At 42.9% G+C, this 14,621-nt stretch overlaps 1 protein-coding gene across 1 annotated transcript in view; it reads right to left on the bottom strand.

Moving 5' to 3' along the window:
* Positions 1-244: 244 nt before the first annotated feature.
* The window catches only part of LOC137424402 (sodium-dependent neutral amino acid transporter B(0)AT1), a 64,846-nt gene continuing 50,469 nt past the window's right edge, over positions 245-14,621 (bottom strand). The window contains exons 10-13 of the mRNA XM_068111821.2: positions 13,052-13,256; positions 12,792-12,951; positions 1,071-1,233; positions 245-975 (exon numbers count right to left, since the gene is read on the bottom strand). Of these exons, the coding sequence (XP_067967922.1) occupies positions 769-975; positions 1,071-1,233; positions 12,792-12,951; positions 13,052-13,256 (735 nt within the window). The 3' untranslated portion in view covers positions 245-768. The remainder of the gene's footprint in view (positions 976-1,070; positions 1,234-12,791; positions 12,952-13,051; positions 13,257-14,621) is intronic.

The following is a 14,621-nucleotide window of genomic DNA, read 5'->3' as shown; positions in this document are numbered from 1 at the left end:
TGCTGTTGTACTTGTGTGCTTCCCTCTCTCTCCCCATCTTGTCTCCCGCTCCCTTTATTATATGTGTTTTGTGTGTCCGTTTTTTTTTTGTGATTAACGTTATCTCTTACACAAGCCTTGATCTTGTATTTTAAAAACTTTTTTGATCTTACTCCATGGATTTGTCATCACAGCCATGCTTAGGAAAGGGAAAGCCGCATTTTTTCAGCATTTACGCAAATGCAGAGATAAGGAGACCTCAGAGTTTGTTTCTTGCCACCTAATTTTATTTTTCCCTATTAAAAAAATCTGTTTTTCTTTTCAACTACACAGAGTTTGATATTCTCATCAGCGAAGAGTTTCTTAACATTGACACAGATTTTATCATAGCCACAGGTGTTTTTGAACATTTCAATAGTACCTGGTCTCGTGGTAAAAACTGCTGATTTCACGTGTCCCCTTAAAACTTAAATCTGGACTATGTTGGGGACCATTATATGAGGTGCACGACCTCCTAGCCACCTCAAAGGCATCGTGTCATCCAAACATTTCGCATAATTGTGGCATCATGTGGTGGAGCCCCTTCCTGTTGAAAGAATACTTTTCTCTATCGCAGAATTAGAATGTCATCCAAATTATGAACCAAAATCTCTTCAATCACCCTGAGATCGCTCACACTTGTAACATGAACTTCGTAAAAATAGGGGCCTATAATATTGTCCCCACGAATTGCACACCACACCAAAAAAATTTCAATGATTCGCGACTTTTGAGACACCCTGTCCCTTGCTATTTGTCCTGGTCAGATTGCACAGCACTATTGCCTTGATTAATAAGGTCAGAGACCGAAGGAATGGTCGGTTTTTCGGTACGACCTCGCGCATACTGGTACACCGCAGCAACCACAAACACCACTCCACCAGCCCCTGAGATCAGGACGATGATGAAGATCATCCATGGTGGGTATTGCAATTTATCTTGCTTTGGGAAATCTTTCTGTGAACACAAAAGGATGGAGACATTGAAACAACACTGACCACAAATCAGGGAACAATAATAAACACGCTCAATAACTGATCTGCGAGGAATACCGATGAAGGGTTCCACGCATCATATGTCAATGGCATCAACGCTTGTTGAACAATGTAGGCCACGAATATAAGAGCCAGCATGCAGGGGCTGATCACACACAGAGTCACCTTCCAATAGCGGTTTGGTGTGCGACCAACCATTTCCTTCATGTCCTTGCTGAATCTGCAATCGGCAAGAGAGAAACGACAAAGCACGAAAATGGAGTAATGTGAAGTCCACTGCAAAAGCCACAAGACAATCGTTCCATTGGCTACATGTGTCTGATTTGAATTGGGCTTCTCTGAATATCATCCAAATGCTGACAGGATGATCTTAACCGAACTTGACAGGAGGACGAAGGATCACACGATGGAGGTTGTAGCAACTTCATTTCTCTCCCCCCTCCCTCCCCACCCCTCAAGGGGTTTTCCACCTTGGGTGAAATCCGTGTTAAGGTGTATATCTGTGTTAAGAGAGCCAATCATGGGGTTTTTCCAAGGCTGCTTCAAATAAAAGTAACAAGAAAGAGCATTCCAGAGACTGCAGACCCTCGCCACGACATATTTGTGGGGTGTTTTTGTAGTCATTCATTATTTTATATCACCCCACTTTCATCAGACGCGCGTGACACATTACGTCCTCTTTATGAAACTGAATTCAGTATTGTATTTTAATTATTTTTAAAATGAGGCTGTCCTCAGGGTCTTTTGAGTCCCCGGGGTCTTTTGCATCCTCTGAATCTTTTGGGGCATCAAGGTCCTATGGGTATTTTGGGTCATTGGGGTGTTTTGAATCTTTGGGGTGTTTCGAATCCTCGGGGTCTTTTGGTTATTTTGGGGTCATCGGTTTCTTTTGAGACCTCGGGGTCCTCTGGTTCTTCATGGTATTTAAGGTCTTTAGGATATTTTGGGGGTATATGTGGTATTAAGGGTCTTGGGGGGTCTTAAAGGTTCTTCAAAGGTCCAATGGGTCTCAGCAGTCCAAAGTGTCGAAAGATACATTCCGATAGTACATAATTAATAGATGTATGTAATTAATTGACAGAATGCCACTGACTTCAAACAGTACATAATTAATAGATGTATTGAAAACTCACATGGTTGGAAAAGATAAAAAGTGGAGTTTCTTCTTCAAACAATAACAACTTCTGGCTGCCAGACCATAAGACCAATCATGTTGAAATTTTAAACACCTGTTCCTCTTTACGACTATTGCATTATGTTGAAGTTTCACATCAATGCAGCGGATCAAGAGATATAATTTTTTTAAAGGTTTTTGTTCAATCCAATATGGCCACCAAACCATGTGACATGAATTATTGAAGGACACCATGGTATCTCCAAGGCATGGGGAACATATGTGTGAAGTTTCCATTCGATCTGTTCAGCCGTTCTGGAGGAGTGGCTTTTTAAAGTTTTATTCGAAAAAAAATCGTAGCCGCCAAACAGTGTGACCTATGACGTCATGGTCGCATAACTTTTTGTTCGTCATAGGTATGCAATCATGCATGTAATGTTTCGCCTCGACCTGTTCAGCAGTTTCGGAGAAAAATGTTTTTTAGAGGTTTTTAAGGCTTACGTGATAAAACAAATATGGCGACCGAACCACGTGACCGATGACATCATTATTTATTTATTTTCTCCACCAATTTCTATAGATGGCGTTCAAGAAATTTCATCCTGATCAGATGAAGTTCTGTACTTGTCCAATTATGACGTCATAATGGAGGAACCTATGACATCATCATTAACGCATGTTATTCCCTATGGAGAGATCTTTACAATGAGCCATGTCTCAATTCTTTATACGCAGCGCTTTTGGAGATTTAGAAGTGCAAGGTTTTGCGGTTTTTACCACGTGACCTATGACGTCATAGTTATCATTTATAATTTTTTACAGGAGGAACAGCTATGGTGAAAATTTCCTGTCAATCGGACCAACGGTTTCAGAGAAGAGCATACTTATTCTGTGCAGACAAACAGACAGACAGACAGACAAACAAATGGACCCAAATGCAATTCCTCTCCTCTGGCGAGCGTAATAACGTAATATCAATGATAATAGCGTGATATTAATTGCAATACAAGCAGGACTCCAGCTCCAGCGTTGGGCCATGTAGATTCCCAGAAGTGCATTTATTTTTGCAGGTCGCTTGGGCCAACCACCAGCAACAATAATTACCACCAACAACAACAACAACAACAACACTGCAGTAGCTTCTGAATTGCAGGCACTTCAAACATACATGACATTCCCCCTGAAGATGGAAAAGAGCAGTTGACTGCAGGTTCCTGTTACATGCGAGCAAATAGTACGGAACGCAAACCAATGCAAAAAGAGAAATATAAGTATTGATCATAAACAAAATGTACGCATAAAATAAATGGAAGCATTGATCGCTTGCAAAACGCAGCTCAGTCCAAAACAAAAAACATAGGGGCAATACCCCCTGGCGCTCACCTGGTGGAATAAACAATATACTGCACGGATTAAGGGTATTTTAAACCAATTTCAATGGTTGCTAGAAGACAGGGCAGCATGTAGAATCATACGAACATAATCATAAGAATTTAAACAAACAAAAAAATAACTATTTTGGGGGCAAAACCCTCCTCCCCCAACACCATATGCCACCTAAGACCCCAATTTTTTTTAATGTCGTGAACAATCTTTGGTAAAGCACGGGTGGTGAAGGTTGTTGTCAGGTTTCATTAAAATTGTGTGTGTAGTTTCAGAAAAGAAAGCAAATATCTATTTTGGGGGGTCAAACCTGGACCCACTTTGACCCCCATGGACCCTCTTAGACTTTGATTTTCTTAGTGCCGTGTACATACTTTGGTACAACATGGGGGATGAAGGTTGTTGTCAAGTTTCATCGAAATAGTGTTTGTAGTTTCTGAGAAAAAAGCAAATTCCTATTTTGGGGGGTCAAACCTGGATCCACTTTGACCCCGGTAAACACCCTTAGACCCCCATTTTTTTTTAAATTCCGTGAACAAACTTTAGTCACAACCCAACAAATAACTTTTGTGCCAAATTTGGTCACAATCCCTTTAGCGGTTTCGGAGAAGTTTCAAGTGTTTACGGACTGACAGACGAATGGACGGCCGGACGGACGGACAACGCGCCATCGCATAAGCTTCTTCGAACTTCGTTCCAGGTTAGCTAACAACAACTCTTAACCTGAACCCTGAAGGCATTCTATTTGCAGCCGGGTCCATTGGACCCGATAGTACATAATTGGTCCCGGGTAATGCATTCTAAGGTTAAATCCACATGACATTGCAACATATGAAATACAATTCAGTGCAAGCAAACACACAATCGAGGAAACATCTACAGTTCATCACAAGTCGAGTTTGTCTGGTCGAGGACTCATATGACCACTTTGAGTAGTTCTTCACAAGTCGAGTTTGTCTGGTCAAGGACTCGTATGACGACTTTGAGTAGTTCATCACAAGTCGAGTTTGTCTGGTCGAGGACTTGTATGACCACTTTGAGTAGTTCATCACAAGTCGATTTTGTCTGGTCGAGGACTCGTTTGACCACTTTGAGTAGTTCATCACAAGTCGAGTTTGTCTGGTCGAGGACTCGTATGACCACTTTGAGTAGTTCATCACAAGTCGATTTTGTCTGGTCGAGGACTCGTATGACAACTTTGAGTAGTTCATCACAAGTCGATTTAGTCTGGTCGAGGAATCGTATGACCACTTTGAGTAGTTCTTCACAAGTCGAGTTTGTCTGGTCGAGGACTCGTATGACCACTTTGAGTAATTCATCACAAGTCGAGTTTGTCTGGTCGAGGACTCCTATGACAACTTTGAGTAGTTCATCACAAGTCGAGTTTGTCTGGTGGAGGACTCGTATGACCACTTTGAGTAGTTCATCACAAGTCGAGTTTGTCTGGTCGAGGACTCGTATGACAACTTTGAGTAGTTCCTCACAAGTCGATTTTGTCTGGTCGAGGACTGGTATGACCACTTTGAGTAGTTCATCACAAGTCGATTTTGTCTGGTCGAGGACTGGTATGACCACTTTGAGTAGTTCATCACAAGTCGAGTTTGTCTGGTCGAGGACTCGTATGACCACTTTGTGTGATGTAATGTGATGACCACGACTTGTGATGAATGACCCAACACAAGATAACAAGACGTTTTAGTTGATAACAAGCATTTTGGTTTATAACAAGACGTTTTGGTTTATAACAACACGTTTTGGTTTATAACAACACGTTTTGGTTTATAACAAGATGTTTTGGTTTATAACAAGACTTTTTGGTTTATAACAAGACGTTTTGGTTTATAACGAGACGTTTTGGTTTATAACAAGACATTTTGGTTTATAACAAGACGTTTTGGTTTACAACAAGATGTTTTGGTTTATAACAAGACTTTTTGGTTTATAACAAGATGTTTTGGTTTATAACAAGACGTTTTGGTTTATAACAAGACATTTTAGTTGATAACAAGCGTTACGCCTAGGTCCCCCGTCGTTGAAGTGATGTGAGTTGACAACGTGGAAGACGCAAGGCGGCCATCTTGGATTTTGACGTGGCGACCCAATTTTCAATAGTGTTCTTCCATATGCGTAGATACACCCACACACCAGATTAGAAGTTAGTACGTTTAGTTTTCAAGATATTCCGCTCACAGGTTCAGACATACATGGCGGTGGCCATCTTGGATTTTGACGTGGCGACCCAATTTTCAATCGCGTTCTTCCTTATGCGTAGATACACCTACACACCAGATTGGACGTTAGTAGTTCGTTTATTTTTCACGCTATTTCGCTCACAAGGTTCAGAAATATATATGGTGGCGGCCATCTTTCAGTTTGACGTGGCGACCCAATTTTCAATAGCGTTCTTCCTTATGCCTAGATACACCCACACACCAGATTCGAAGTTGGTACTCGCTTATTTTTCAAGATATTCCGCTCACAAGGTTCAGACATACATGGCGTCAGACATACATGGCGGCGGCCATCTTGGATTTTGACGTGTGTTGCACCCACACACCAAATTAGAATTCGGTCCTTCGCTTACGCACGGACGCACGCACGCACGTTCGCACGCACGGACGCATGCACGCACGGACGCATGCACGGACGGAGGGGAAAACTATAGTCCCCCTTTCGCTCCGCGGTGTGATGGGGGACAAGAAGACGTTTTAGTTGATAACAAGACGTTTTAGTTGATAACAAGACGTTTTAGTTGTTAACAAGATGTTTTATTTGATAAGACGTTTTAGTTGATAACAAGATGTTTTCGTTTATAAAAGACGTTTCAGATGATACGACGTTTTGGTTTATAAAAGACGTTTTGGTTTATAAGACGTTTTGGTTGATAGCAAGACGTTTTGGTTTATAACGAGGCGTATTGGTTTATAACGAGACGTTTTGGTTTATAACAAGATGTTTTAGTTGATAACAAGACGTTTTGGTTTATAACAAGACGTTTTAGTTTATAACAAGACGTTTTGGTTTATAACAAGACGTTTTGGTTTATAACAAGACGTTTTAGTTTATAACAAGACGTTTTAGTTTATAACAAGACGTTTTAGTTTATAACAAGACGTTTTAGTTTATAACAAGACGTTTTAGTTTATAACAAGACGTTTTAGTTTATAACAAGACGTTTTAGTTTATAACAAGACGTTTTAGTTTATAACAAGACGTTTTAGTTTATAACAAGACGTTTTAGTTTATAACAAGACGTTTTGGTTTATAACAAGACGTTTTGGTTTATAACAAGACGTTTTAGTTTATAACAAGACGTTTTAGTTTATAACAAGCCAAACAGGCCAGACAGAAGCCAAACAGTTCAATCTTGGTTTCATCAGACCACAGAATCTTGTTTCTCAGTCTGAGAGTCCTTCAGGTGCTTTTTTGCAAACTCCAAGCGGGCTTTCATGTGTCTTTCATTGAGGAGAGGCTTCCGTCTGGCCACTCTGCCATAAAGCCCAGATCGGTGGAGTGTTGCAGTAATGGTTGTCCTTCTGGAAGTTTCTCCCATCTCCACACAGGATCTCTGGAGCCAGAGTGACCATCGGGTTCTTGGTCACCTCTCTTACCAAGGCCCTTCTCCCCCGATTGCTTAGTTTGGCCGGGCGGCCAGCTCTAGGAAGAGTCCTGGTTGTTCCAAACTTCTTCCATTTAAGAATTATGGAGACCACTGTGCTCTTGGGAACCTGAAATGCAGCAGAGATTTTTTTGTAGGCGTCCCCAGATCTGTGCCTCGACACAATCCTGTCTCTGAGCTCTGCAGGCAGTTCCTTCGACCTCGTGGCTTGGTTTTTGCTCTGATATGCATTGTCAGCTGTGAGACCTCATATAGACAGGTGTGTGCCTTTCCACATCATGTCCAGTCAATTGAATTTACCACAGGTGGACTCCAATCAAGGTGTAGAAACATCTCAAAGATGATCAAGAGAAATGGGAGGCACCTGAGCTAAATTTCAAGTGTCATAGCAAAGGGTCTGAATACTTATGTAAATGTGATATTTCAGTTTTTTATTTTTAATAAATTTGCAAAACTTTCTAAAATCCTGTTTTCTCTTTGTCATTTTGGGGTATTGAGTGTACATTGATGAGGGAAAAATGAATTGAAACGATTTCAACATAAGGCTGCAACATAACAAAATGTGAAAAAAGTGAAGGGGTCTGAATACTTTCTGAATGCACTGTATAACAAGATGTTTTGGTTTTTAACAAGACATTTTGGTTTATAACAAGATATTTTGGGTGATAACAAGGCGTTTTGGTTGATAAGACGTTTTGGTTGATAAGACGTTTTAATTGATAAGACGTTTTGGTTGATAAGACGTTTTAATTGATAAGACGTTTTGGTTGATAACGTGACGTTTCCAAGTCTGAATCGTGGTCATTTGTGGTCACACTATTCAAGTTACATCTGCCATTTGTTACTTTCTCTGTGATCTTTTTGTGACAAGCAGCATTACCGATTTACAACTCATTTTTGACACCCATGTTGTTTATACATAACAACTTAACTTTTTCTTCTCCTGATATCATGTCTGTTTATACATTGTACAGATGAACACTAAGGTTACCTTGGAGAAAAAATATTTCAAATAGCTTTTTGAAATCCTGTTTGCTTATTTTTAATAAAAAACGAAATAAGACTAATTATTTAACTGAAAGTAAACATTAAATTTTAAATATTAAAAAAGATCTGGTGTTACATCTTCAATGTCCAAAGTTGTGCGGACGTTTATATAAATGGAATGTTATTGAGTTGTGTATATTGTTGCAGATCTCAACGTCGGCCTTCCCCCTTACCAAGGGGGGATTAATCCCCTTGTCTTGTATCTAGCCGACGCGATCCGGGGCTATGACGTTCCTTCCGGTCAGCGTGGGTTGGGTCGTAGGCCGAATTCCTAATACCTAATTACCAACGCCTCCCATGAAGCGAGGAAATAACCCCGCCCGAACCACGGTTTTAGTGGAAACGCCGAGCGATAGCGAGCCGTGATCCGGGCCGTTAACAAGAACTAACCCGATTTGAGCGGTTCCGAATCGTGCCACGCTTACCCAATGGAGGAAAAGACTGATACGGTCGAATTAGGAAGAAACAAGGAAGAACAATTGGTTTATTAATAATTTGTACAGGAAGGAGGAGAAGTACACACAGTGAAGCTTATACAGTCTTAACTTATCCCTGGACAAACGGGCCCGCACACACAGACACACTCACACGGGGATGTAGAAGGTTGGGTAGATCGTCCGGGGATGATGGCATCCAGGCAGCTCACTCCGGTTCCCGACTCGTACCGTGGAGCAGATGGTCAGGCGGCAGCGGCCAGGAACTCTCCTCGTGTCGTTTGCGCGGAGCGGACAATTACAGGGCGGAATGCGGGCGAAAGGTAGGCTGGCTTGGCGGTTACACTTGCGGCTCAACCACGTATGTAATAATCGGCAGCTCGAACGCGCTTCTTAATGCGTTTCCCTCACAAGGCCTCTTTGCACAATCCTCAATAAGCCAAACTTCCAACGAGTGCTCCGCTCATAAGTCCTCTTTCATGCGCGAATCGTGCCAGTCCTTTACAACAAGTGCAGTTCTCTCACAAGGGCAGTCCTCAAGTCCTCTCAAAGGGCTTTGCGTGCACGTTTATATAGCGCTGCATAGCGACCAGCGAACCCTCTGGAATTTGCCAGCCGCGCACTTACCACGCCCCTCACACCATTTCACCCAAGCCCTGGTTGGTTGTTGGCTCTTACCGGCTCCGCCCTTGACGTCTGCTTGACGTGGCCACACCCCGACCTTGCGCTCCTCCCCCTTTCCAGGCCTACCTCGTGTCATTTGGCTGGTTTCGAGTGAAAACCCAAGGGCAGCGAACACTGCTGGCAAAGGAGGTGTATTAGCCAAATCAGGGCGTGGGATGGATGATGCCCAACGAGGTCGATTTGGAGAGTGGGCCGCAAAATTAATGGGACCTACTCTTATTTCTTTTACACAACGCAGGTATCACTATTGGAAATGGCCTTATTCTCACATATGAACCACCTTTAGAGGCCATTCCTTTGACATAACTAATGTTCTAAGGTGGCCTACGTGTTGCATGTGGACTAACTATGGGGGCAAACCTTTAACCTTTATTAATCAATATGTACATTCTCAGAACCGCAACAATATGTTTTGCTTTCTCAACAAGGATATTGAGAACAAGAATGTGAATAGGAGAAAAATAACTTTCTGCTTTTTCGTTGCTCATCAGTTATTGATGAGAGCAACTTGAACTTATAAACATTTTTCACATATGGCATTAGAGTGTTTCAGTCTGGGAGAAAATTCACGAGAAATACGGGATTTTCGAAATGAAGTAATCCGCCCCAAAATGCTTGGTGCGCACGCGTAGAAACCCCTTAGCAGCAATGTTGATCGGATCATGTTAATGTATATTTGTGTACATGAGATAAGGATTCTTACCTAAAATGACTCATAAAGCTTTAAAAATAAGCTGAAAATACTTGGAAAAGTACTGAAGAGAAATAGTGTACCTCTGCATATCAAAAGAGTTGGAAATGTTTCTCAGCTCGCCAAAAGGGCAGAGACCTCACAGCTGCCCAGACTGCACAAACCCCCGATGATGTGGGCCGGTGCAAGGCTCGAGTGGACGGGCATGTTCTACCCAAACCCAGACTATCGCTACCAGTGAATGGACTTTGAACCTTGCAACCATGCCTCCTGTGAACATTGCAGCTTGGCGATTTATTTACTGGATGCCTGCAATTGGAAAGACGTTGCTGTGCATCATTATCAGCAAAGTATTGGAAACTCTCCAACAAAGGACACACGACGTGAAAATACACAAAACTTGTGCCAGATGTTATTTACGCGGGAGCTGGATGTACAAGGCAGCCATCCCTGAGGGAGATACCGTTTCTGGTTTGGATGCTTTTTAACAACGATGGGATGGACGTATTTGGGGCTTCTGAATGCACCAGGTAGGCTTAAGTTCAACTTTTAAAATGATATTTACTCTTAATCATGTTCGGTGGTGGTGGTGGTGATAGGACTATCATAAATATATTGTTTGTTTGTTTGTTTGGTTGTTTGGTTCTGGGGTATATTGATTACATTGATTGATAGATTTTATATAGGCAGTGATAGTGTTGAGGCTTCTTCTTCCTCCTATACATATCTCATATATTGTGAACCGTGGTGTCTGTCCGTGCATTCATCTGTCTCCCGTTTACGGCGGCCGCTTCCCGTGCTGCATTTGAAAAGCTCAACTTTTTGAAACTAGCAACAGTACCCACCCTATGGGCGGGGTTTCAATTGGGAAGCCCAAATGAAAAGGCAAAATATCAGAAATTGAACGCTTTTTTATTTTAACCGATTCATATAAACACCTGTTGAATCATATCACACGCAAATCATTAAAATTTAAACAGTACATGGCGCCCATTTTTATAAAAAGATTGAATTCTGCAAAACGGAAGCGGCTGCTACACGTCTTTCTCAGTCGCACATTTATGTGTGAAGAGTGCGCGCCGAATCTGTAACACGGAAGTGGCCACTACACCTGTTTCTGTCACTTTGCACACGCTGCCATGCTATTTCGGAGCCGCACGTTTATGTAGGAAGAGTTCGTCAGGAGTCAATCTACTCTCTCCTGGTATGTAGAATTTCAACAAAAGCCACATCACTGTTCATATCGGTAAATATTATTCCATTGTTTGGGAAACCTGGAAAATTGGAAAACTTGGAAAATTGGGAAAAAATTGGAAAAACAATATAGTCTATTTTACTCCAAGGGGTCCCAGGAATACCCACCCAATATTTCGTTGCGATCGGTTCAGCCGTTTTTGCGGTACCTTCGAACGGACAGACGGACACTTGGTGAATTATAGTAAGATGATGGGTGAACAGACATGAGTCATGTTGAAGCCAAATGTTATTTTGCAAGCAGGATATTGCACACCGCTACTTTCCTATGCCATCTCCAGGTGCTGCATAACATCATTGCCGGGCAAAGAAGGGAGCCCGGCAATGACGCACACTGAAAGGGAGTACTCAGTTTTCACTCCGGTTTCTTTCTTGTTTTCTTGTTTGTTTGTTTGTTTGTCCGGGCGATATCTCAGCCATCCTTTGAGCTCGGAAGCTGAAATTTCGGCAAAACAGTGAGCACGTGCTTTGGCAAAAACGATATTTTTTTGTGATTCATCAATTAATAGACTAGTTATTAAATTATTATCGATGAATTAAGCACTTATTGCTAATAAAAACATTGCCTCAAACAGGGCACCATGATTGTCATGGGGCCCGCAAGGCTAACCCCTGCTCTAGCAGGGAAAAATGGCCTTAAAACGATCATTCATTCATATTCATTCAATTAAGCACTTATTTATTTCCTTTCTCATCTGGCCAATATCTCAGGCACCTTTTGAGTTAGGAAGCTGATATTTGGACATGACAATGACCCATTAATTTGGCTGTAAAGGTTATTTTTGATTTATTGATTAATCAATTCATCGATTAATTATTTATTGAATAATCAATTAATTATTTATCTTTTTTCGATTAATGACCTAGTTATTAATTTTCAAAAAGTTACGGCTTCGGATGAAGCACTAGTGGTTTAGTTATGCTATTAGCCAATTGATTAAGAAAATATTTTTTGATTATTATTTATTGATTTTAATTATGCAATTAATGAATCATTTATTGCACACCTCTCCCTCCCAATACAGTCTCGATGTCTATGAGCTGCCAAAGGCCCTCCGGCAATGCCGCGCTGGATGTTATTTATTTATTTGGCATGGGGGCGGTGTACTTTGAATGTATCTGTATTTGTTTTGCCCTCTGTTTGCACAAATCCAACCTCCACCGCTCGATGTTGCACCACCAATTTGCATTGGGCGGTATAAGTAGCGCTGAGCTCCAGCTCTGAGTGAAACCAAGAGTGCAACACAATTAACTTTTTTAAATGCACCTGATATAAAGTTCCTCGATGAATATTCTTCTATTTGTTTCAACAAAAAGAATTTCAATTTGTGCAGTATCTGGTACATCTCCGTCATTGTTGGATCAGTTCTAAACAACGAGCCACATTGATGGGCAAAATAACTTTGCATTGCAATCTGCTGTAAATAAGTGCAGACCCTGCACTACAGTGCAGACCCTGCAGTGCAGACTCTACAATGCAGACTCTACTGTGCAGATGCTATAGTGTAGACTCTATGGAACACAATTATGAGTTTAAAGTGGTTTAAAATACCTATTAAATCCGAAGATGTGAGCAACTGAAATGGCTTCGAAAAGCCCCACAAATAGCAAGGGGATTGAGCCAGCAAAGTCGTTAAAGACCGTCAACCAATAATTCCCCGATGCAAGAGTGAAGACCAAAGAAAGAAGGAAAAACACCAGGCAAATCAAACCTGCGGAATACACAGCAATGAAGGTAAAGGTAATGAAGGTAAAGATAAAACCTCTTCAACAACAATGGAAATCAAGGTGTGTATGGTAGGAAATACTTGCCTTGGATGAGTTCCTTGGGCCATGACTGTGGGAATACTTTGAGGTCCAAGAGCGGGGTTAATACACCCTCAACATTTCCGAACATCGAGGACATGCCGAGCATGCAGAGCATGATGAAGAAGAGGACGGACCACAGCTGAGGGAGTGGCATGTTGACTATTGCCTCCGTAAAAATGATAAAAACCAATCCTGTTCCTGATGCGGCCTGGAACAATTACACAGAATCTGGTCAAATGTTTACATTCAACGTGTGTGAAGGAACCTTCTAATCTCCCAAGGAACAAAACTATCCAATGTAAAAACTACAACAGCTACACCCATCACATAAGCCTAGTGTTGGTTTAGCGTTTAGGGTGCCGGCTTGGGATCCTAGGATCCTGGGTTCGTTGGTTTCGTGGTTAGGGTGCGGCTTGGGATCTGAGGATCCTGGGTTCGTTGGTTTAGAGGTTAGGGTGCAGGCTTGGGATCCCAGGATCCTGGGTTCGTTGGTTTAGCGGTTAGGGTGCAGGCTTGGGATCCCAGGATCCTGGGTTCGTTGGTTTAGCGGTTAGGGTGCAGGCTTGGGATCCTAGGATCCTGGGTTCGTTGGTTTAGCGGTTAGGGTGCAGGCTTGGGCCCGAGGATCCTGGGTTCGTTGGCTTAGCGGTTCGGGTGCAGGCTTGGGATCCTAGGATCCTGGGTTCGTTGGTTTAGTGGTTAGGGTGCAGGCTTGGGATCCTAGGATCCTGGGTTCGTAGGTTTAGCAGTTAGGGTGCAGGCTTGGGATCCAAGGATCCTGGGTTCGTTGGTTTAGCGGTTAGGGTGCGGCTTGGGATCTGAGGATCCTGGGTTCGTTGGTTTAGCGGTTAGGGTGCGGCTTGGGATCTGAGGATCCTGGGTTCGTTGGTTTAGCGGTTAGGGTGCAGGCTTGGGATCCTAGGATCCTGGGTTCGTTGGTTTAGCGGTTAGGGTGCAGGCTTGGGATCCGAGGATCCTGGGTTCGTTGGTTTAGCGGTTAGGGTGCAGGCTTGGGATCCTAGGATCCTGGGTTCGTTTGTTTAGCTGTTAGGGTGCAGGCTTGGGATCCTCGGATCCTGGGTTCGTTGGCTTCGCGGTTGGGGTGCCGGCTTGGTATCCCAGGATCCTGGGTTCGTTGGTTTAGCGGTTCGGGTGCAGGCTTGGGATCCTAGGATCCTGGGTTCGTTTGTATAGCTGTTAGGGTGCAGGCTTGGGATCCTCGGATCCTGGGTTCGTTGGCTTAGCGGTTGGGGTGCCGGCCTGGGATCCTAGGATCCTGGGTTCGTTGGCTTGCGATTAGGGTGCAGGCTTGGGATCCTAGGATCCTGGGTTCGTTGGCTTAGCGGTTAGGGCGCAGGCTTGGGATCCTAGGATCCTGGGTTCATTGGTTTAGGGGTTAGGGTGCGGCTTGGGATCCTAGGATCCTGGGTTCGTTGCCTTAGCGGTTAGGGTGCCGGCTTGGGATCCTAGGATCCTGGGTTCGTTGGTTTAGCGATTAGGGTGCTGGCTTGGGATCTGAGGATCCTGGGTTCGTTGGCTTGGCGGCTAGGGTGCTGGCTTGGGATCTGAGGAT

The sequence above is a fragment of the Myxine glutinosa genome, chromosome 4 (genome assembly GCF_964187855.1).
Source record: "Myxine glutinosa chromosome 4, kmMyxGlut1.1, whole genome shotgun sequence".
NCBI classification, from domain to species: Eukaryota; Metazoa; Chordata; class Myxini; order Myxiniformes; family Myxinidae; genus Myxine; species Myxine glutinosa.
Note: the sequence above shows the minus strand (reverse complement) of the source record. Positions and strands in the feature narration are given on the sequence as shown.